Raw genomic sequence first — 23,033 nt, 5'->3', positions numbered from 1 at the left:
AGGAAGGAAAGCCTTTTTTCAAAATTTGCACTGAACTTGTTTTAAATTTTTTAATTGTTTTTTTAAATTAATTTCATTACTGTAATCATTCTGCGTTAATTTTACATTTGTATCATATTCTGTGTATCATATTAAGGTAAATTTCTCTTATTCTTCTACAAATAATGTGATACAACGTAGAACGTACTGAGCAGCGTAGCTCTGTTTTATACTAATAAAATATATTAAAATAAGTTAAGATAAAATATGTTAAACTAAGATTTTCACTAGCAAAATAACAATTCACTGGTGAAATAACAATTTCATTAGCAAAATCACAATTCAACAGAGAAATAACAATTTCACTAGCAACTTTTCAGATAGTTAAACATTGATCATTCCTGAGCAGATCACAAACACATGACTAAATCAGTTTTTAAAGTTGAAGTGTGGCTAGAGTGAAAAACTACTTCAATGGACAAGTGGTGCTCATTAAACTTGGAAAAACCACTGAAAATTCTATGAATGACACACTGCATCTTCTCCAAAGTACAACAGAAACTCGTGAAATGAATGTCTGTTGCACTTTTCCTTAATTTGAAATAAAATCTGATGCAAATTCACTGCTCAGTAAAATTACTCATCTTAAAATGTGATAAAATGCACAAAACACCATCTATTCAATGTGTCAATTCAGAGTAACTCCAAATAAAAGTGTGATTCAAATATTACTATCTCTAGATGAGTTATGACATATGTTATAACATCACAAATTCAAGATATACAAAGTCAGTCCCCAAACTTTGTATACGTGAAATATAATTCTGTTAATTGCAGTAGTGATTTAGGAATAATTAAGGAATATTTATCACACTATTACCAGCACTAAGCAGTGAAATTTTAGAGAGATGTGCATATTAAACATATCTGTAATAAATCATGCTGTAATAAAGGTTAATTAAATTAGCATATAAATTTACATACATTCTAATAGTAATATTAAAATTAATATTAAAACTAACACAAACCACTACACATCTTATCTTAAAAAGAAGACACAGAAAAGCAAAGTATTCTGATGGGGCATAGGCCAAAAAAAAAAAAAAAAAAAACCTTTCTTTTCAAATTAATTAATTTTCAGCAATCAGCTCATTTTACTAATAAGCCATGAACATTTAACATTTTCATTAAAGCTGGATTGAGTAGCACTGGCATTTGAGTGCACTGAAAAATATTAAACATTTGGTTGTATTACCTTTTTTACCTTATATTAGTAAAATGAGTGGGTTGCCAAGGTTAAAAATTAAAAAACAAAAATTTTTTATTTGGTATATGTACTGAATTGTCTTGTCAGTGAAATGTTTTATGCTTCCAAAAACTACTGGCATTCTGGGGCATCTTGATACACATATCTCCTGTAATGCTCAAAATTCTTAATTTAGTGCATATTCTTTGTGTAATTTATATTATTACTTGCATATAGAATAACAATTATGAACATATTGAATTTTTTTTCCCAGTCTTGATTGCTGATTCTGACAAAATCATGAGGATTGGCAGTATACACATGAATATGAATACTAATTACAATATTTTATATTATGCATGTTACTATTTTAATTTTTTTTTTTTGCATAAAGTAAGTAAGTTTATACGTTTGACAAAAGTAATAGAGCAAAATGTTTTTTATGTATATTTTATTGTGAACAGAGTAGCTGAAAGTGAATATTTGATATAATAGGCATCCTGGCATCCAAATTCCGAGTATCCAATAGAAATCGAGCTACCGCCTTACAGAACTACACATTATGCAAATTATTCGCACCCATAAAAACAAGGATTGTGACCACATTATTTCATTCCCGTTTGTTGGCTTGCTCAGTGGGATAGCCACATCTCCAGTACTCAGGATGGCAAGTTATTGTTTAGATGATTCTTTGAGATAGCTGGCTGTTGAATGACTTGAAGTCTGGCAATCGCAGGCAGAGGTGGCATTTTGGCTTAATGTGTTATGCAGTGTTGTTTCGGCACCATGGAAGCAGATTCAAGAGACAAGAACCACTACAAGAAGAGCTGGCCAAGGTTGCTGGAGTGCAACATCAACCAGAACAGACTGCTATCTGGCTCTTACAGCAAGATGGAACCCTACGATTTCCCGTCAACAACTCTGATGAGTCCCGTTTTAGCCTATAAACAGATTCTTCTAGACGTTATTTCATCTGAGGAATGTGGTACCATCCCTCCAACATCAGAGAAAGGGATACTTACAGTGGAGGCTGTGTTCTTGTGTGGGGGTGAAAAATGATCACTGGCCACACCCCTTCATGTTTTTGATAGGGGTACCGTAACTGCACAGGTACAGAGCGTATGTGTGACTTTTTAGGGGTATAGTTGGCCCAGATTTTCTTTTCATGCATGACAATGACACTGTGCATAGAGCTCAAGTGGTGTAGGATTTTCTTGAAACTGAATATATCTAGTAACTGCTGTGGTCTGCACAAACACCAGACTTAAATCCGAATGAACATGTGTGGGATGTCATTTGGGCAATGCACTGCATGCCAACAGCCAACTCCTTGGTCACTTGGTGTGCTGAGGTCTGTGCTGGTGAAAGAATGGGATTTGCTGCCAGATTCTTATAGACACCCTCATATTGAGCATGGTTCACCACTGTCAGGCCTGTTTAGTCATTTGAGAGGATCATAAGCTGTACTGATATCATGTGACCATATTTTTGAGCAATGTGACCTTTTTGGTAATTATTATACAACCCATATAAATGTGTCCCTTATATCTGTTCGAAGTTTCTCACTGTCTCCTCATTTCATCGTTATTCGGTGGTACACCAACATACCAAATTCTGTCCCACTTCATTGCAAACTGCATGAGTTACATAAAATTAACAGAACATGTCTTCTATGTGTTCTGTTAATTTTGTTGAGCAGTGTATTTTGAAAGGGTCATAGGGTTTAACTATTTTATCAGTGGCCCTAGTTCATAAATTCATATATATATATATTATATATATATATATACAGTTGTGCCTCCGTATCCGCTGATTCAGTTACCCACGCTTAACCACGGAAAAAAAAAACAGAAAAATTTAACATGTACTACTTGCATGTCCAATACGATGCTGCCCTTTATTTTTTACAATGTTGATTTTAAATCGAATAGCTTCCCTTTATTTTTTACAATGTCGCATATGGTTTGGTCACCAACATTATAATGGTTCTTTAGAGATTTAACGGATACACCGGTTTCAAACTTTTGAATAATTTCAAGTTTTTGTTTAATTTGAAAGCACAACTTTTGCGTTTCCCATCATTTTCGCGATTTCTAAACAAAAAAAAAAAAAAAAATTCAGACATCCCTGACATAAGTAATGAAACAAAATTTGTTCTTTTTGCAGTGTGATGGAACACAACAATCGATGTGACGCACTAAATCAAACTAAACATTTGGTCTCTTTTTTTTTGTTTTGTTTTGAGTGGTAAGTGTGAAGACAGCGGGGGTTGCAATATAATAGGTACACTAATGTCCCAATGACAACTTATAACATTGGTTCTTGTCGCTTATTTATGACTTGCAAAATATCTGTTTATACCTATTCTAGTTATTACTTGAATTTTATGATTTCTGGTTTATTTTTTTAAATTTGGAGTCTTGAAGTGTCCCGGTTAATCCAATCCCGATAAATCGAGAGTCTGCTGTACTTTATTATTACCGCATTTAATGTTGGTAATGTATTACTGTGTGTTTAATTTATCAATTAAACTTTATTATACGTATGTACAAAAAAATCACGTTATATATGGGGTCAGCAGGCGTTTGCTTATATCCACAGTTTCAGCCATCAACGGTAGGTGTTGGAACGTATCCCCCACGGATATGGGTGTCTTAATCTGTGTGTGTGTGTTACAGACCAGCTTATATCTATCATAGGCTTCCATGTCACCCATTAATTTATATGTATCCCATGCATTTTTCTTCTCCGCCACATGTCTCATTAGTTCATCTGACATACATTTAGGCCTAAACCTTGAACAATATTTCTTAGTTGGTATGTAAAGCCTAGTAACTTCCAAGGTAAGTTCTTTGAATGCTTCCCATTTTGAATTTGCTGTTGGTAACATCTTCAGTTGGTCCCACTGTATAGAATTTAAATACTGTCTCAGACCATCGTAGTCGCCTTTATGAAAGCACAAACGAAAGTAACTACCATCTTTACCCCTGATGGTAGTTACCTCTTTGAGTAAATCCCACTTCAGCACATTGTGATCACTGCCACCTAGTTCCTTTATCTGCAGATTCTTAATGCATGAAGAATCACTACTGATAATCAAATCAAGAGAATTACTCCCTCTAGTTGCCTCCCGAACATGCTGATATAGAAAACAATCATCCAATAAATCCACAAAAGTCTTGCTAGTGTGAGTGACCAACCCACAAATTCCAATCAATATCTGAGAAATTAAAATCTCCCATTATAAGACTCTCTGATTTACTGGCCCACTCTATTTCCCTGTACAGTTTCTTATTATACTCATCAAAGTCATTAGGCCTATTAACTAATATGAGTTAACCTATTAACTAATAAGAGTGCTGATATCCACAAACAATTATGGACAGCAAAAATTTTCACACAGAAATAAGGAGAGGAATTAAAAACTTCCTCAACAGAGATTTATGTAGCTCTAGAACATTATAATTATTTTATGTTAGTAAGCCAACTATAAAATTTTATAAACAACATACCTGATTTGTGCCATCTGACCAAACTCCAAACTGCTCCATTTTATCTATTAGATGACTGCAGAAAATAGGAGACACAACAGGAAACCAATATACATCAGGGCAAGGCTATTGTGAAAAACATTCATAAAATGAACTACTGATACACTACAAAGCATAAATTAAATTTTTTCTTTATAACATTTTAAGCTAAAGATATTTACAAATTTATCTTAACAATATCTGGTATTATGGAAGTGGTAATTTGAATAAATTTAAGGAAGGAGTAGAGAAATTATTATGTAATGGACAAATGTTTTTTATGCTAATGATGTATAAGCTTGTTCCTTCAGTTGCTGAGGCTTGTCATGAGTCAAGTGGATCAAATTTCAGTAAAATCTAATCATTCTGCAACAACCAAATCCTCTGCTCATTAGTAACCCTGAGTACACCTTCCATGTGCAGTCAATGCACCCAGAATAATGGAGAACACCACCCACAGTAAATCAATGTAAGCAAGAGTGAAGGGGTGGCATCTATATCAAAAAAGAGGAATGCTGCTCCTCTGCGCCACTAGGTGATCGTAATCATCTTCCGGTGCAATGCTACCACACTGCTTACTGGAGACTTGAAGTGGCGAAGCTCATGTAAAGTATTCAGAGTAGAAATCTGGTAAATTCCATCTCTTCCATCATGCAGCACAAATGGTAAAGTAAAGTGCGTTAGTTGTCTGATGGCACCCGGGGGTTTTCCCCATCTCCGTGTTGTATTCTTTGTAAGTGACACAGAACTCTGTGGAGGCCAGAGATTTAAAAAGTGTGTGGGGGAGTGGCTTGTTGTGTAGTGTTATGTTCCGTTGTTTCTCTGACCATTCAGCCATTGGGCCCCTATCGGGACCCACCGTTGGCCACATTTTGCCATGAGGAGGCAGGTCAGGCACCCAGTAGGTTATTTAAGAACTCTGGCAGGCTCCACCACCTAATTTCCAAGGTTATCAGTGGCAAGACCTATATATATATATATAAAAAAAAATTGGGACGAACACTAGGCCTAAAGATGTTTACGAGAAAGCAGTTGAATTTGGCGGCATTGTTAGGGGTGTACTTGGTCGGTTTAGTTTGGGGGGGAGAATGGGGGAAACAAGTAGAAGGATGAGGACAATAGAGTAGGCATCCTCAAAGAGGTCAGTGGGGACAAGCCCCACCAGGGAAAGAGACAGAGACCCATCTACTCCCTCCCCTGCCCGGGGATGGGGTTTTAAAGGGAACCAGGTTAGAGTACCCAGCTCAGATCGCCAAATGGCGTGTTGGCAGCAAAGCTGCAGTATGTCTTCATCGGTGACAGTTATCAAGTCCATGTCTTGTTGAATCTGGTAGGAAAGTCAAACTGCCCACCCCCCTCTGTGGGTGGGATATGTTAGCTGGCAGTGGGGAACCTACCAGGAGAGGGGGGGGGTGGGAGAGACACACATTTACTTCATTCATAATCTGCATTTTCACTCTAGTTGCATTCTTTTTTTTTATAGTTTAGAGTATATATATATATTCTAAATATATATATTCCACTTACTCATTCATCTCTTTCTTCCACACCAGGGGGGGTGCAATGGTGTGTAATGTAATTTAAATATTAATGCTTAATAATTAAGCTAAATAAGAAAAAAATATAAAAGATTAAAACTAGGGTTAGTGTGAACTTAACTGTAACATTTATGGTTTGTGTTCTTTTTCTCACGCACACTCTTATTCATTCTTCTGGATTTCATTACATTTGTTCGACTCTTGCTTTCTGCACTGCACTCTCTGGGCACCTCAACTTGTTATTCTTTAGTTGTGGTGCAGGCCTAGCCGCACTAGAGAATGTAGTGATAGTGTTGTTAGTAAATGTTTGTTAGTATATATAAAGTGATGTAAGTTATTATTAACTTTGTATTCTTTCAGCCAATTACATTTGCTCTTCCACTCATTCCCATTCACTATAACACTCATTCACTCTCTTTCCCTCGTGCTGGGTCCTTCTTTCTTTCACCAAAACTGACATTTACTCCCTTTTACCATAATTCTTAATTCACTCTTTCACTCAGTGACCAGACTATTCATCCTGTCTTTCATTCTACATTGCATTCCCTAGCTACTAGCTTACTGATATTTTTCAGCTAATCTGCTTCCCTGGCTGCCTGTACATCTCCCTCCCCCACAAGGTTGCTTATTTGGTGTGGGATATGTAGTACTTTTTGGCTGCTGATTTTTATTTTTGCAGTTCTTGTAATCGTGGCCAGTGACTGTGCAGTGGCCACAATCAGGGAAATTCTGACTGCAGTCTCTGGCAGTATGACCATATTTATGACAGTTAAAGCACTTCTGTACAGGAAAGAATTCCCTGGATTTATGGCTGGTCCAGCCAGCGTAGACTCTTTGCTGTCCTTGTAGGTTTTTCCAAATTCTGGGTGATACTTCCACAATGATATTGAATTGCCCATTTCTTTTGTTTTTTGTCCCTCTTTTTAGGAGAAATTCTTTGGCAAACTCACCCAGTTCCATTACATTGAACTCTTTCCAGAGTTCTCAGGGATGTCAAATATAATGATGTTAGGGTTCTTCGTGGCTTTTCTGTTTGCAGTCCCAATTTTACTGCCTCTGGGTTGGTTTCAATCTTTTTAACGTCCTCTTTATTTGTTACTTCAATTAAAACTCCATTATCTTTTATTTTTCTCATGTTGTTCACTTTTATTTCTTTCAAATGAGGTTTTAATTTTGTCATGACAGTATCCCTGACTGCCTGCTGGATTTGTATGTAGAGTCAGGCCTAGCTTTTATAATTATTATGTTTGTTTCTTTTGCCTTTGGTATTTCCCTAGTCTTATTGTTGGTTTGTTTAATTTGTGATGAATCCGCTTTGGTGGCCCTTGCTACTTGGGCATAAGTCAAAGTATTTATTTCTTTATAATTATTCTTCTCTTCAGTCACTGTTCTACTTTTGCTTTCAATACTTTGTTTTCTGTATTAAGTTCAACCACTCTAAGTTCCAAAACAGACCAGCAGTTCACTATCTGCAATTTGTTGCAGATGTAATCCTATTTGTCTGTTTATAAAGAAATTCTTCTAGGAACAGTTTCATTTCTTTAATTTATCTTATGGGATCCCCTATTTGATTTATAAGCTGAAATTTCCTCTCCTCCCCTGTTTTTGTTACCTGTGGCTCTAAATTATCATTCTCCTTTTGATCTATATTTTCTATCTGTTTTTTGCCTTTTCTAATCCTTTTTACATTAAGGTGGCAAGATTCTAAGTCTTCGTTTGTAATTTCTTCATTGTTTAGCACCTCTATCCCACAATCAGGCAGGTCCTTCAAGTCAGGTTCGTGATCGATATTTTTTGATTTTTCAGTTTTTTTCCCTTGAGTTTTGGTATTTGCCAGTCATTTTGCTGGTATTATAATGATCGTTATATCCAGGGGAGTAACTTAAGATATATTTTATAGTCGTAGGCCTATTAAAAGCCAAGATGCAATGTTTCCCCTTTTTGGCGGGAAAACAGTCACACACCAAGAAAGGTACTCTTATATGCAAGTATATGGTAAATCTAAGCTGAAATTCACATTTCCCTCACAAAAAACATGTATCCAGCTATTTTCATCAACAAATTTATCCCAATTTTTGGAATTTTGAGACATTGCAAAATCGAAATCTGCAATAGTAGGATCGCAAACACTGGAACAATTGTACTGCACATAAATGCATTCAAAAAACCAACAATAACTAACAAGATTGCCTGAATAATACTAGTTGTTTTCATCTGTACACAACATGAAGAATCCAAGTTCCATGCTTTAGGAAGCCGGAAAATCCTTACTGCCGCCGTCATTTTATGCCTAAACCAAATTTACTTGCAACAATTGTAAAGCAATTATTAATCAGTCCAAATTAGTTTGAACAGGCTAAGAGTAGAAAACTTGCTTCTTGCCCTAATGGTAGCCAAGCATTCTGGTCTTTTGCCAAAGCTACTGGCTGCAACTTTTGCCCATCTCTGCCCACCACCTCTGTCAAAACCATATGGTTCTATTGTCACTTCAGCCAAGGGTAAAGCTGACCTGCTAGCATCCCATTTTTCTTCCAACTCTTGTATTAATGATCTTGGTAAAAAACCTCCCACCATTCTCAACACACTCCATTCAATGCTTCCTGTGGTCTTCTATCAAAAGCGTTTATGAGAGCTTGAGGCGTACGGTAAATGCCCTCGAAGAAATTAATATGAGGGCCCCATCAAGCTCTCAGTCAGCTCTGCCGTTGAGCTGCCCAGCTCAACGGCAGAGCTGACTCCTGTGCATTAGGCAACACAGAGGCAATCTCCAAGGCAGAATGTGCTGGTCCCAAAGGAACTAGTTATTGTTGGTGACTCTATTGTCAGGGAGATGGGAAATATACTATGCAAGAAGGATAGGTGGAACAGGACCAAGGTATGTCCTGCCAGGAGCAAAAGTTGATGATGTTGTAGAGCAGATATCTTTTAAGGGCATAAAAGGTGATATTGCTGTACACATTGCACCTAATGACATTAAGAGTAAGAGATCTACAGATTTACTCAACAAGCAGGTTAATGCTGAAAAAAAAAGTTGCGAATTAGGGTTGAATGTAAAAGTGTTGGCAATTCTGCCCAGACACAATAGGAGGGAGTATATGATGAGAGCCTTGCAGATCAATTTGGCCTTGGAGAGATTGTGCAAGGCTTCAGGGGTAGAATTTTTTTCGGCCTAGTGTGTGTGCTTTTTGACAGAAGAGACTGCTTCTACAGGGATGGGGTACAATTAAATAGAAAGGGTGCAAGAATATTTGCTGATGCTATTAAAGCAGAGTTAGATGAGTCAGAAAACTGCTAGCTTGGGGGGGGGATATACAGACTAAAAGGTTAACAGTGGCAGGAGGCAGAGGCAAAAAAGATTCTTGCACTGCTTCTAATAGAATCAGCAGCAGCATGGAAAGCAAGGCAATGGAGATTTCCAGGACTGTTGGAAGTCATACTAAAACAAATAAATACATGGGCTGTGTTAGGGTAACTAAGAGTAGAAACAGGTGCATGTATACTTGCATGTACACCAATGCTAGGAGTATAGTTAATAAATTTGATGAGCCTGAAGTGCTAGTGAAGACATCAAAGGCAGATATTGTTGGGATATCAGAGATGTGGTGTCACACAGATATAAGCAGTGCAGCATTGGAATTTGGGGAGTACAATGTGTACAGGAAGGATAGACAGGACAGGAAGGGAGGAGGGGTTACGCTGTTACTTAAGAAACACATAAAATCTAAGGAAATGCATCTAATTGACGTTGGTGAAAATGCAATGTTGCGTCTGTTTGGTGTGACCCAAGCACTGGTAAAGGAAAAATGAGAGTAGGTATATGTTATAGGCCTAATAAACCTGATGAGTATAATGAGAAATTGTGCAGAGAAATAGAGTAGGCTAGTAAATCAGAATGCCTTATAATGGGGAATTTTAACTTTCCATATATTGACTGGAAATTGTGGATTGGTCACTCGCACACTAGCAAGACTTTTTTGAATTTATTGGATGACTATTTTCTAAAGCAGCATATTCGAGAGGCAACCAGAGAGAGTAATACTCTTGATCTGATTATCAGCAGTGATTATTCATGGATTAAGAAACCACTGGGTGACAATGATCACAATGTACTGATATGGGAATGACTTAAAAAGTAACTACCATCAAGGCTAAAGAGAAGGGCTTTTGCTTTTGTAAGGGTGACTACAGGGGTCTCAGACAGTTTTTAAACCTTCAAGGACTTAACCTTTGAGGCTACTATGCTTTTCATTCCAACTAAGAAATACTGTTCAAGGTTCAGGCCTAAATGGATGTCAGATGAATTAATGAGGATCATGACAGAGAAAAAAAAGGAATGGGATACATATAAATTATCAGGTGACACAAATGCCTATGGCAAATATAAGTTGTCTTTAATCAAGTCACAAAGGAGGTTAGGCAGGCAAAGGCAGATTACGAGAAAACTTGGCAAAGGATGCAAAGAAAAACAAAAAAGAATTTTTTACTTATGTAAACTATAGAAGGAAAGGGATAAATGAGATTAGACAATTTAACATAGATGGGTTGACTATTGATGATCATGCTCTGGTAGCTGATAAATTTAATGAGTATTTTCTATCTACATTCACACATGAGGAGTTATTCAAGGAGAGGAATGTCAGAAGTTTATCAAACTGTAACAGAGTGCTTAATGATTTTGTAACAACTGAGAGAAACGTGGAGGAGAAATTGTTGAAATTAAAGATAAGGAAGGCACCTGGGGTGGCTGGGATCTATCCAGTTATATTAAAAGAGGCAGCAAAGGAAGTAAGCAAACCCTTAGCCATAATTATGAGAGCTTCCTTGGACTCAGGGGAGGTCCCCCATGGACTGGAGGTGTGCAAATGTATGACCAATTCAAAAAGGGGTTCAAAAGGTGACACAAGTAACTATAGACCTGTTAGTTTAACTTGTATTCTGGTGAAAATAATGGAGACACTGGTTAAAGAAGCACTGCAGGGTCATCTGGACAAGACTGCATTAATAGTTAAGACAGAACATGGGTTTGTTAAAGGGAGGTCTTGTTCACCAATTGGATTGGATACTATAGTGTGGTCACAAAGGAACTGAATGTCAAAAATAATTTTGATATCCTATACTTGGATTTCAGGAAAGCTTTTGATACTGTTGCACATGGAAGACTGCTGTACAAATTGGAGAGGTATGACATTCAGAGTAAGTTTCTTGAGTGGGAGACGACAGAGAGTGGTAATCAATGGACACTGCTCTTCATGGACAAAGGTTATTAGTTGAGTTCCTCAGGGTTCAGTGATAGTCCCATTGTTGTTTTGTGTATTCATCAATTATATTGATTAAGGTATATTAGAATTAATGTCGAAGTTCACAGATGATACAAAGTTTGGCAGGGTTGTTAATGACAATAAAGACAGTTTGCTACTCCAACTGGATCTAGACAAGAACAAATGGGCTGAGATGTGGCAACTGAAGTTTAACATTGACAAATTCAAAGTACTGCATATGGGTAGCAATAACCCAAGAGAAACGTACCAACTGTGTGGTACTACACTCAAGGAAGTGGAAAGTGAAAAAGACCTGGTGGTAATTGTGCAGTCAAATATGAAATTTGCTGTGCAGTGGAGACGGACTGTCAGGGCAGGTCATGGAGTCTTGTCAATGATATATAGGAATTTTGCTAGCAGAGACAGGGAGGTGATTATCCCGTTGTACAAGGCAATGGTCAGGCCACACACAAATGTCAGTGAACAGAAATGTCAACTAGTTAGTATGTACATATTACAGTACGTATTAATTATTCCAATATAATTATTCCTATATTCTTCCGATTTTCACGTATCATTTAATATTTTAATTGATAAGGTAATAAAGGGTAAATTTGTGCTTAATATATCTTTACTTTTATAGCCTGTGGATAATATTCCTCCTATTTTTGCTAATTAGAATCGCTGTTTAATAGAATTAAAATTCAATTCACAAACGTGATCACAATGACCGGAGCTTACTACACATCGCATAGTGAACGGTACTTTACTATGGTGAGTCCATCATAACGCGATTTGATTGTACAGTGAGCCAATTGTAAAGCGGGGATCCATTGTATTTTTAACTATTTACGTGAAACTTCGGATAATTGGGGCAGCCACTTAATTGGGCCAAAATGCACTAGTCCTGACGTGTCCCAAATAACCAGAATCGACTGTATCTTCATTCTTATGATCATTTACTGATTATAGATTTATATATTATGTTTGGTTAAGTATATATATTTTCATTATGCAACGTTATCAATGAAAAATTTTTAATAAGGAAAAAACTTACCATGTCAATTGTGGCATTTGATTCAAGGTATTTGGTATAATTTTCATGAATATAACGATGCTCCCAATCCTGAAATAATAAATTTACAAAATGCAGAATATGTTAATTCTTTAATAAATTTAGGTACATATACAGAGATGTCAAAAAAATAATTTAATAATCAATACAGATACTGGCAATGAATAAAACAAAAATTTACCTTAGGAAGGGGAAATATTATTATTATATATATCTGTACTCATATGCTACACATAATTTGTTTGTATTGGAGCTTAATTTTTTTTTTGTAATTTATATGGTAAGTTTGATGATTAAAAATAAACTTGTGCATGATTGCAAGCAGTGGATTTTGATTAAGTTAGGCATCAAGGCTTTTGAAGCAAGCTCCCATCCTTCTGATCTCTTTTCAGTGTTTCACACTAAGTTGTAAATTTTTTTTCTCTAGCTCTTTATTCCACCTATCATCATGAGTACTGAGGGGAAAAAAGAAAAAAAAAAAAAAAAAAGGGGCAATCACAACCTAGACTTGTTAAGGGGAGATCTTAACAGTTTGTAATAAAGGTCTTCTACACAAGCTTCCATCCTATGGACTGCTGGCTCTTTTTTGCAACTGGGTATGTAGTTTACACTTGCCCACTACAGAAGGTCAACGGATCTCTCTGTTTTTTAACTTCTCCACTAATGCTGGTGTTCTTCCTTCCACCCTGTTCCTCTTGTATATTAACAAATTTCTTCTACTGATTGGAAATCCTATCCATAGTTTTTGCTGTTGATAGCACATAACATTCCATCTTACAGTGTGAAAACATTATACTACACCAACAGCTTCAACTTTTTGAATATGTGTCACCAATTCCTTAAAGTGTGGTCTCCAGGTAATTCTCCAATGGGGAAGTTAACTTCAGTTAACCTCAAGTTATATTATTTTTCAATCTTAATTTCCAAAAAAAAAAAAAAAAAAAAAAAAATTGACATATATTTAGATTTCGGTAGAGCTTTTGATACTGTTCCATGAAAGACTGCTGTATAATTGAAGCAGTGTGGCATTAAGGGCAAGTTACTTCTGTGGATCAAGGGATGGCTTGGCAGCAGAAGACAGTGATTAATGACCACTTCCATTCTTGGACTAATGTTATTAGTGGATCCTCTCAGTGTTCAGTGGTGGACCCCTTATTGTTTTCAAAAAGGTGGCAGATCCTTCCAATTATTGTTTCATTGCACTTAACTCTACTCTTTAACGAGAAGGTATATCAAGTTTAATGTCTAACTTTGCTGATCACACAAAGGTTGATAGATATATGACAGAAATCAGTATGCTACTGATATATATGCAATGGAGGTTTTGCACTGATAAATGCAAGGCACTACATATGGGTAGCAGTAATCCCAGAATAACATACCTATTGGGCATTAACACACTCTCAAGATCGTGGACAATGAAAAACATGAAGCTTTCTTAGTAGAGTGGACTGGTTACTAGAACAGTAGAACAGCTCACGAGGTTCAGTCAGTTACACACAGGAATTTTGGTAGTAGGGACAAGGAAGCGATTATCATAATTCATAATAAGGCAATGGATAGGCCACACCTTGAATACTTCATATGGTTCCGAATGCATCATTTTAGGAAGGAGGTGAATCTGTTGGAACAAGTGCAGAAAAAAGAAACAAGATTAAAAGGGGACTCATACCAAGGAAGACTTCAGCTCTGCAAATTGCAACATTTGGAAACTAAACACATATAAGGAGACCTGGTTGACATGTTTAAGGCTTTAAATGGATTGCATAATCTAAATGATAATGATATCCTTAATCTTTCTCAAATGACACACATAAGGTGATAAATTTAAGCTGAAAAGGTTGCAGGACAGATGTGGCAAAATTTGCTTTCCGCCAGATTGCTGTAACAGACTTCCACCAAGTGCTGTGGAAGCAAGTAATTAAAGAAGGATTACACAAATTATTAAAGGGTATTGCCAGATGAAGTGGATAAGGTTTTTTTTTTTTTTTTTTAGCTGATGCTGTATAAGCTTGCTTTCTGCCATACTTTGCCACTATTAATACAGGGTGACCTCAATTAACGCGATTAATTCGTCCCGCGAGCGCATCGCGCAAAACGGAAACGCGTAATCGAATATAATAACCAATAGGAAAAATTATAATTGGTCCTTGACCTGCAGGAATGTCCATAAAGAATTTTAAAAATACCTTTTAAATAACTTTTTAACTGTATACCATGTAAAAGATAATGAAAATAATTATGGAATTAAATGTTTATTGCATAAAACGGCGGTTCCCAAACTGTGCTCCGCGGAATATTTTAAAATTTCGAGGGAAACACAGTGATACCCGACATCTGTCGGAACCCACGCGAACTACTAGCTCGAGGTAGTTCACAGTTTCAACATTTCTTATTAAGTTGTTTGGACCTAACTACTTGATAAACGGAAGTGTTAAGTATTTCTTTTGGTCTAGGTGCGCCGCGAAAAAATTACTGAGACGCTAAGGACGCCGTGAACCGAGAAAGTTTGGGAACTTCTGACATAAAATACACAATGAAGAAACAATTTGTTACGGAAATATTTGAACAGAGTCGTTTGAATATTTGAACAGTGTTGACTTTATATTTTCATCACTCAATTTCCGATAGCCGACAACAATCTTCTCTGGGCCCTGGCGAAATAAATATCTGCGTTACGAAAGATTTCATCTAGTTCTTTTACCGTTATCTCCTTCGCGGTAACATTTTCATCTGGCTCATAAAATTAGAATTTTTGGTAATACTCCAGAACACGGTGCCCCTTTGACAATTACGTCGAGAAGAAGAAGGGGAAAGCAGTGACGTATGGTTCGTAACTCCGCCCACTCACTGCGTTCCCCCTCTTCTTCTCGACAACTGCACGTGGCGAATGTCACGCGACATAACAGTATGGCAGAACCGAAAAATAACGAAATTATCGGCAACAGTAATTTTTTCGGAGCAGCAGCCAAAATAATTGCAAATTAAACACACTAATTTCGTTCTTCAAAACGAAAAAAAAAATAATGAGACGCAGCAAACGACCAATTTTCGACAAATAACTGGCGAAGTCCCGCAAAAAGGTAACCTACCATTTTTAATTAAACACAAACGAAAGACAATTAAAAACGTAATTCCCAATTGAAAAACGTTCTTCAAAACGAAAAAATATATAATGAGACGCAGCAAACGACCAATTTTCGACAAATAACTGGCGAAGTCCCGCAAAAAGGTAACCTACCACTTTTAATTAAACACAAACGAAAGACAATTAATTAAAAACGTAATTCCCAATATACATTTTTTTTGTATGGCCACTAATACATCTGAATTAACACGTGCAACGAACAATAAAATTGCTCTTTGCATAAGCACAAAACGGCAACATAGAATTTTTTCTTTTTTTAAAAAAAAAACCGCAACGGACACAATACTACGTTAATAATACGTGAAAATAACACAGAAATACAAGACAAACTAAACTCACCTCACAGCAGCAATAAACAAAGAAACAGTTCACCAGCAGGATGGAACGGGATAACGACAAACTGAAAACCACGAGGCAATAACCAGAAAATGAAGAAGTAACAACTCACCTCCGTACGCACTAAAAACCAACATTCAAAAGAAAGAATATACGCAACGAATTTCGCATTTAGCGCTCCAGTGACGTCGTGTCACGTGACATCCACTTGAAACGAAGAGGGGACGCAGTCAGTAGGCGGGATCAAAACCTGTCAATCACTGCTTTCCCCCCGTTCTGACAACCAATTACAAGGGGGCACCGTATATTGGAGTATGGCCGAATTTTTAAATGCAAGTCTGCATTGACTTTATTAGCGGGAGACAAATAAGTAACACGTCTTCTTCCGATGGTTGATGGAACACACTGAGGCAGGCAGCAGGCAAACGTTTGTTTATTTCCAGTCCAACGCGCGGTAAGCTTAACGCGCGATTCAAATCTTTTTCAACTATCACATAAAAAAAAAAAAAAAATATGTGATAGTTAAAAACTATCACAAAAAAAAATGAAAAACGCGTTAATCAAACTCACGTTATGCGAGGCCTGGCTGTATTCATTTTCAACTTCAAGGTAGTAAAAATCAGTTAAAAAAAATCTCATTTAAATTCTCTGAATCATGAATATTTTGACAATGACTTTCTGTTTTAATATGTTTACAAAGTTTTACTCTTTTCCTGCCTAAGATCATTCTCCTCCTCAACAATTACTGTAGCAATTGTGACAGCTATATTCCCACAGTTATTGCATTTGGCTGACCTTAGGGTCAACTTATGCACTCCTCCCCAAAACCATTAACAGTTACGCAATACTTTGAACTTGCAACTGAACAATTACTGGCAAGATGCCGGGTCTTTCTGATGCCTTTGAAAATGAACTACAGAAAGAAACTGTAGAGATGCTGCAAATAAATGTGTAATTGGAGTATATATCTGAAATAAATAGATGCCATATATTTAAAACTCTAATGTTGCAATGTAGCAGTCTAAGTTTCATAAATAAAATCGTTATCCAGAGGATATTTGTAACTCATTTACTAAGCTTAATTTTTTAACAGTTAAAAGCAGGTGAAATACTGGTTAAATGTAAAAAGAATTATTATATTCCCTTTCAAAAAAAAAAAAAAAAAAAAAAAAAATCACTGTTGAAACAGGTTTATTGAGATTAGCATTAGTAGAGGCATTTGATGCAAGAAAGCAAGCTTATGCAGCATCAGCCAAAAAAACAAAAAAAAACCCACTTCCACTTCACCCCTCTGTTCGTTCAAAATACCTGTCCAGCTGAGCCTTAAACTTATTTAGGCTATCAACCTCCACCACAAGGGATGGAAGTCTGTTCCACCAACCAACCACCCGCTGGCTAAAGGCAAATTTCCGCACGTCTATCCTACATCTGTCTTTCCTCAATTTGAATTTATGCCCTCTCAGGTGATTATTCTGAGCTAGAGGAAGAATCCCATCAGCATTGAGCATGCTCAAACCATTCAAGGCTTTATACACCTCTATCAGATCACCTCGCTGGTGCCTAGTCTCCAGACATTGTAATTTGCAAAACTTAAGCCTTTCTTCGTAAGAGCACCCCTTTGTTCCATTCACTAATCTTGTTGCCCTTCTCTGTACTCCTTCCAGCAGCTTTACATCCTTCTTGAAATGAGGCCTCCAGACCTGTATACAGTACTCTAGGTGTGGCTTGACCACTGCCTTATACAAGGTAATAATCACCTCCTTATCCCTTCTGGAAAAATTCCTGTATATCATTGACAATACTCCATGAGCTACTCTTGCAGCACGTCTGCACTGCTCAGAGAACTTCATATCTGCCTGCACAACCACCCCCAAGTCCCTTTCATTCTCTACCACTGTCAGTGTAGTACCACAGAGTTGATACGTTGCTCTGGGGATGCTGTTTCCCATGTGTAGTACTTTACATTTGTCAATGTTAAACTTCATTTGCCACCTCTCAGCCCATCTGCTCAACCTTTCCAGATCCTGTTACAGCAGCATAGTGTCAGTAGTGTCCTTGACAACCCTGCCAACCTTTGTATCGTCTGCAAACTTGGACATTAAGCTTGATATACCATCATCAATATCATTTATAAATACAGAAAACAATAATGGACCCAACACTGAGCCCTGAGGGACTCCACTAATAACATTAGTCCACGATGAGCAGTGTCCATTGATTACCACTCTCTGTCTTCTCCCCCTCAACCACCCCTTTATCCATAGCAGCAATTTGCCTCCAATGTCACACTGCTCCAATTTGTGTAGCAGTCTTCCATGTGCAACAGTAACAAAAGCCTTTCTAAGATCCAAGTATATAATATCAAACCTATTCCCTGCATCCAGTTCTTTTGTGACTGCATCATAGTATCGAATCAAATTGGTCAGGCAAGACTTCGCCTTAACAAAACCATGCTGTGTCCGAGCTATAACTGAAGTCTTGTCTAAATGATCCTGCAGTGCTTCTTTAACCAGTGCCTCCATTAATTTTCCTGGAACAGAAGTTAAGCTCACAGGTCTATAATTATTTGTGTCAGCCTTTGATCCTCCTTTGTGAATTGGGGTCACATTTGCACATTTCCAGTCTATGGGTACCTCCCCTGAGTCCAAGGAAGCTCTCATAATTATGGCTAAGGGTTTGCTTACTTCCTTTGCTGCCTCCTTTAATATAACTGGATAGATCCCATCCACCCCGGGTGCCTTTCTTGTGTTTATCTTCAACAATTTCTCCTCCACTTTACTCCCAGTTATTTCAAGATTCTGTAGCTTACTGCTAGAGTTGAATACACCTCTGGCATTCCCCTCGCTGAATAACTCCTCATGTGTGAATGTCGATGTAAAATATTCATTCAGTTTGTTAGCTACCTGAGCAGGATCATCAACAGTTGACCCATCAATATCAATATCAAGCCAATCTGATTCATCCCCTTCCTTCTAGAGTTTACATAAGTAAAGAACTCTTTGCTGTTTTTCTTTGCATCCCTTGCCAAGGATTTCTCGTAATCTGCCTTCGCCTGCCTAACCTCCTTTGTAACTTGGTTGCATATCAACTTGTATCTATCATAGGCTTCTGTGTCATGTGTTAATTTGTAAGTATCCCATGCATTTTTCTTCTCTGCCATATGCCTCATTAGTTCATCTGATATCCATTTTGGCCTAAACCTTGAACAATATTTCTTAGTTGGTATGTAAAGCCTAGTAGCTTCCAAGGTAAGTTCTTTGAATGCTTCCCATTTTGAATTTGCTGTTGGTAACATCATCAGTTGATCCCACTGTATAGAATTTAAACACTGTCTCAGTCCATCATAGTCGCCTTTACGGAAGCAATAACCCTTCCCTTTACCCCTAATGGTAGTTACCTCTTTGAGTAAATCCCACTTCAGCACACTGTGATCACTGCCACCTAGTGGTTCATTTATCTGCAGATTCTTAATGCATGAAGAATCACTGCTGATAATCAAATCAAGAGTATTACTCCCTCTAGTTGCCTCCCGAACATGCTGATGTAGAAAACAATCATCCAATAAATCCACAAAAGCCCTGCTAGTGTGTTAGTGACCAGCCCCCAAATTCCAGTCAATATCTGGGAAATTAAAATCTCCCATTATAAGACTCTCTTATTTACTGGCCCACTCTATTTCCCTGTACAGTTTCTTATTATACTCATCAGAGTCATTAGGCCTATAGCACACTCCTACTTTCAATTTTGATCTCCCAATGCTTATGTCACGCCAAACTGACTCGACACTGCACTGTCCAGCGATGTCGACTGGCTTCACTTCCTTGGTTTTTATATGTTTCTTAACTAATAGCACAACCCCTCCCCCTTTCTATCCTGTCTATCCTTTCTGTAGATGTTGTACTTCCCAAATTCCAGTTCTGCATCCCTTATATCTGTGTGACACCACGTCTCTGATATCCCAACAATATCTGCTTTTGATGTTTTGAGCAATACCTCAAATTCATCAAATTTATTTACTAAACTCCTAGCATTGGTGTACACGCAAGTATACCTGCACCTGTTTCTATTCTTAGCTACCCTAACACAACCCATGTGTTTACTTGTACCGCAATGGCTCCCAGCAGTCTCTGAAATATCATGCATCTTGTTTTTCAGGCTTCTGCTCATTCTAATAGAAGCAGTGCAAGAATCTCTTTCACCTCTGCCAGTGGCTACTGTCAATCTATTGGTCTTTGTCTCCCCCCAAGCTAGCATGGGGGGGAGACAAAGACCAATAGATTGACCAAATTTAGATGATCGTAATTAATTACGATCATCTAAATTTATTGCATTAATTAAAAGGATTCTAAATACTAATTAGATTCTTTTTCTCTTTAAGTTATATAAATGACTTACAATTTAAATGTAACCAGATCTATCTTGCTTTTTTTTTAGTTTAAGGAGATTTGTCATCTACAAATATGACATTTAATATACATTTTTTCTGCAAATAAAATTGTTTGTATTACAAGCACATAAACCAAACAAATTTTCCACTGGAAAAAAAATAATAAAATAAGAAAAGCAGTATTAAGCAGAATTTAGTTAGAAACTATGAAATCAAAAGGAAGAAAACAACTCTAGTATATTAATATTAAAAATAAAGTTCCCAATTAACCAGATATAAAGAGGCATATAAATTATAAAAATTCAACAGTAAAGTCATTATGCAATTCTAGTCATTGATATTTAATAACATCTCTAAAAATTTCACTTACTAATTGATTGTTATAGATTTCATGAAGTTCACTATGAAGAAGAGAAGAATCAAAGGTTTCACTGTTTATCAGATGACCAAAATGCTCTGTATTGGAGAGATGCATAAAAATTCCCTAGAAACCAAGATGTTAATATATTAAATACTATTTCTGAAGTTTCCCAAAATCATGCATATTACCAGGGATAAATTGGGGGGGGGATCAGAACTTTGATCCCTAAATGTCCTTTAATCAAAAAAATACCCACAATTTTAATTAAGAGATGCAAAATGTAAATTGTGAAAGACTAATTAACAATATTGACATATCCTCATTTTCTCAACTGGCATGTGTCAATATTATTAATAAGTCTATCACAATTTACATTCATAACCTATTATTAATAAGTCTATCACAATTTACATTCATAACCTATTATTAATAAGTCTATCACAATTTACATTCATGACTTACAAAGTTCATGACCACATGTTTTTAATGAGAATATTCCCATATCAAATTTAATAAAAACTGATGTGAGAATTCAGTTTTTGATAAAACATTAATAAAATATTAATTTTCCCACTGAATAGTAATTTCCAGAAAAAAAAATTAAATTAAAGCACTTATAATATAATGCTGTATGGAATTAGCAGAACATGTAATTTCAACTGCTTATAAACTTGATAGGTCATGAATAAGCAGTATCATATTACCACTGTACCTGTACTGATGGTAATATGATGCTACCTAAATTCATGAAAATATCAAGTAATAATCATAACCTATGATTATTTTTGATATTTTCAACAAATAACCAAAGGATAAGGAAATTCATAATACAAAGGGTACTTCAAAGTCTTCAAAGTAATTTTGTAGGTTACTGGCGGTATCCAGGGTTTCCCCTATGTCCGCCGTTTGTTAAGCTTTTATAGTTGCCAGCAGTATCGCGAAGTTCCTCTAAGAAAGGTTTAAGTTAAGTCGAAGTTAAGATTCAAGTTAGTGTTTAAGTTAAGGTTGGCGTTTAGTTTGATGTTCAAGTTTAAGTTAAGTTAGAGTTAAGTTTAAGTTAGAATTAAAATTAATTTTAAGTTTAGGTTAAGTTTTGGTATAAGTTGAAGTTTTAGTTTAAGTTTGAGTTTATGTTTGGAAAATTTTTTAAGTTTAATTTTAGTTTAGTGATTACTCTAATTGGGTAGTTTAGTGTGAGTTGTATGTTGTCTTATGTTGTTTGTGGCTGGTGTCTGGCGTAAACGCCAGACACCAGCCACACCACACTCGACCCCCTGCTGCTAAAGCAGCAGGGGGTCGAGGGCGAGGTGTGCCCCAACCCCCCGCTCCCATCCCTAGCCACGTGGAGGCAGCCAGATTCTACTTTCTCTTATTTAAAAAAAAAAAAAAAAAGGGGCACACATGCCCCTCTCTCGCAGGGCACAGTCCTGTCCTAGAGCGGGGCATGTGCAGGGTTAATTTCTTGCATAGTCCCCTCCAACGGGGCCCAACCCGCCCACAGAGGACATGCAAGAAGGAATATTAAACTATTGTTAGCATATTCCTATTTACCCAAGCGCCAAGCTCTCACAGGGCTCATCCTGGCCTAGAGCTGGCGCCTTGTCCTTGTCACCCAGTCTGGTCTTCATGTGTTGGCTCTCACATGGCAGATTCTGTCCAGGTGCAGCCTGCATGGCACCAGGAAGGCCAGGCCCCCACCCTCGCAGGGCCCAGTCCTGACCTAGGGAGGAGCCCGGCCCATCCAGTGCATAAAACACAAAGACGTACCTTATTCTATATACCATAGTAGTATGTTTTGTACAGTATCTCTCATCATTGATTTTCAATGAGTTAGTACGATTATTCAACGTTTCCAACTAGGTTCATTGTTGTTCCACTTCACATAGCCTTTACTCTTACAATATATCTTAATTATGTGATTTTTGACTGTTTTTCTTTGTTTGCCCTTACTTTCTATTTATTTATGTGGAGAGGTCAACAGGGTTTTAAGGCCACACTGTCCATCTCCAATTTGAATAGTATTTGTGAGTACTTGTGTGTCACAGCACTCATTCTTATAAGGGTACTAGGAAAGTTTTGCAATATGACGCAACAATGAATCACAGGAAGCTGCATGTTGAGACATGTTCATACGTGCATAGTAGCCGCCGTGCCAAGTCGATGGGCTCAGTTATT

General features: G+C 37.0%; 1 protein-coding gene across 1 annotated transcript in view; it reads right to left on the bottom strand.

Moving 5' to 3' along the window:
* The window catches only part of LOC150085182 (procollagen-lysine,2-oxoglutarate 5-dioxygenase 1-like), a 248,928-nt gene that overhangs the window by 28,220 nt on the left and 197,675 nt on the right, over nt 1-23,033 (bottom strand). The window contains exons 15-17 of the mRNA XM_090373918.1: nt 20,868-20,981; nt 12,609-12,677; nt 4,738-4,842 (exon numbers count right to left, since the gene is read on the bottom strand). Coding sequence (XP_090230044.1) covers nt 4,738-4,842; nt 12,609-12,677; nt 20,868-20,981 — 288 coding nt within the window. The remainder of the gene's footprint in view (nt 1-4,737; nt 4,843-12,608; nt 12,678-20,867; nt 20,982-23,033) is intronic.

This window comes from Mastigoproctus giganteus, chromosome 5, assembly GCF_048544385.1.
Source record: "Mastigoproctus giganteus isolate SK-2022 chromosome 5, ASM4854438v1, whole genome shotgun sequence".
NCBI lineage: Eukaryota > Metazoa > Arthropoda > Arachnida > Uropygi > Thelyphonidae > Mastigoproctus > Mastigoproctus giganteus.
This window is presented reverse-complemented; position numbering and strand designations above follow the sequence as displayed.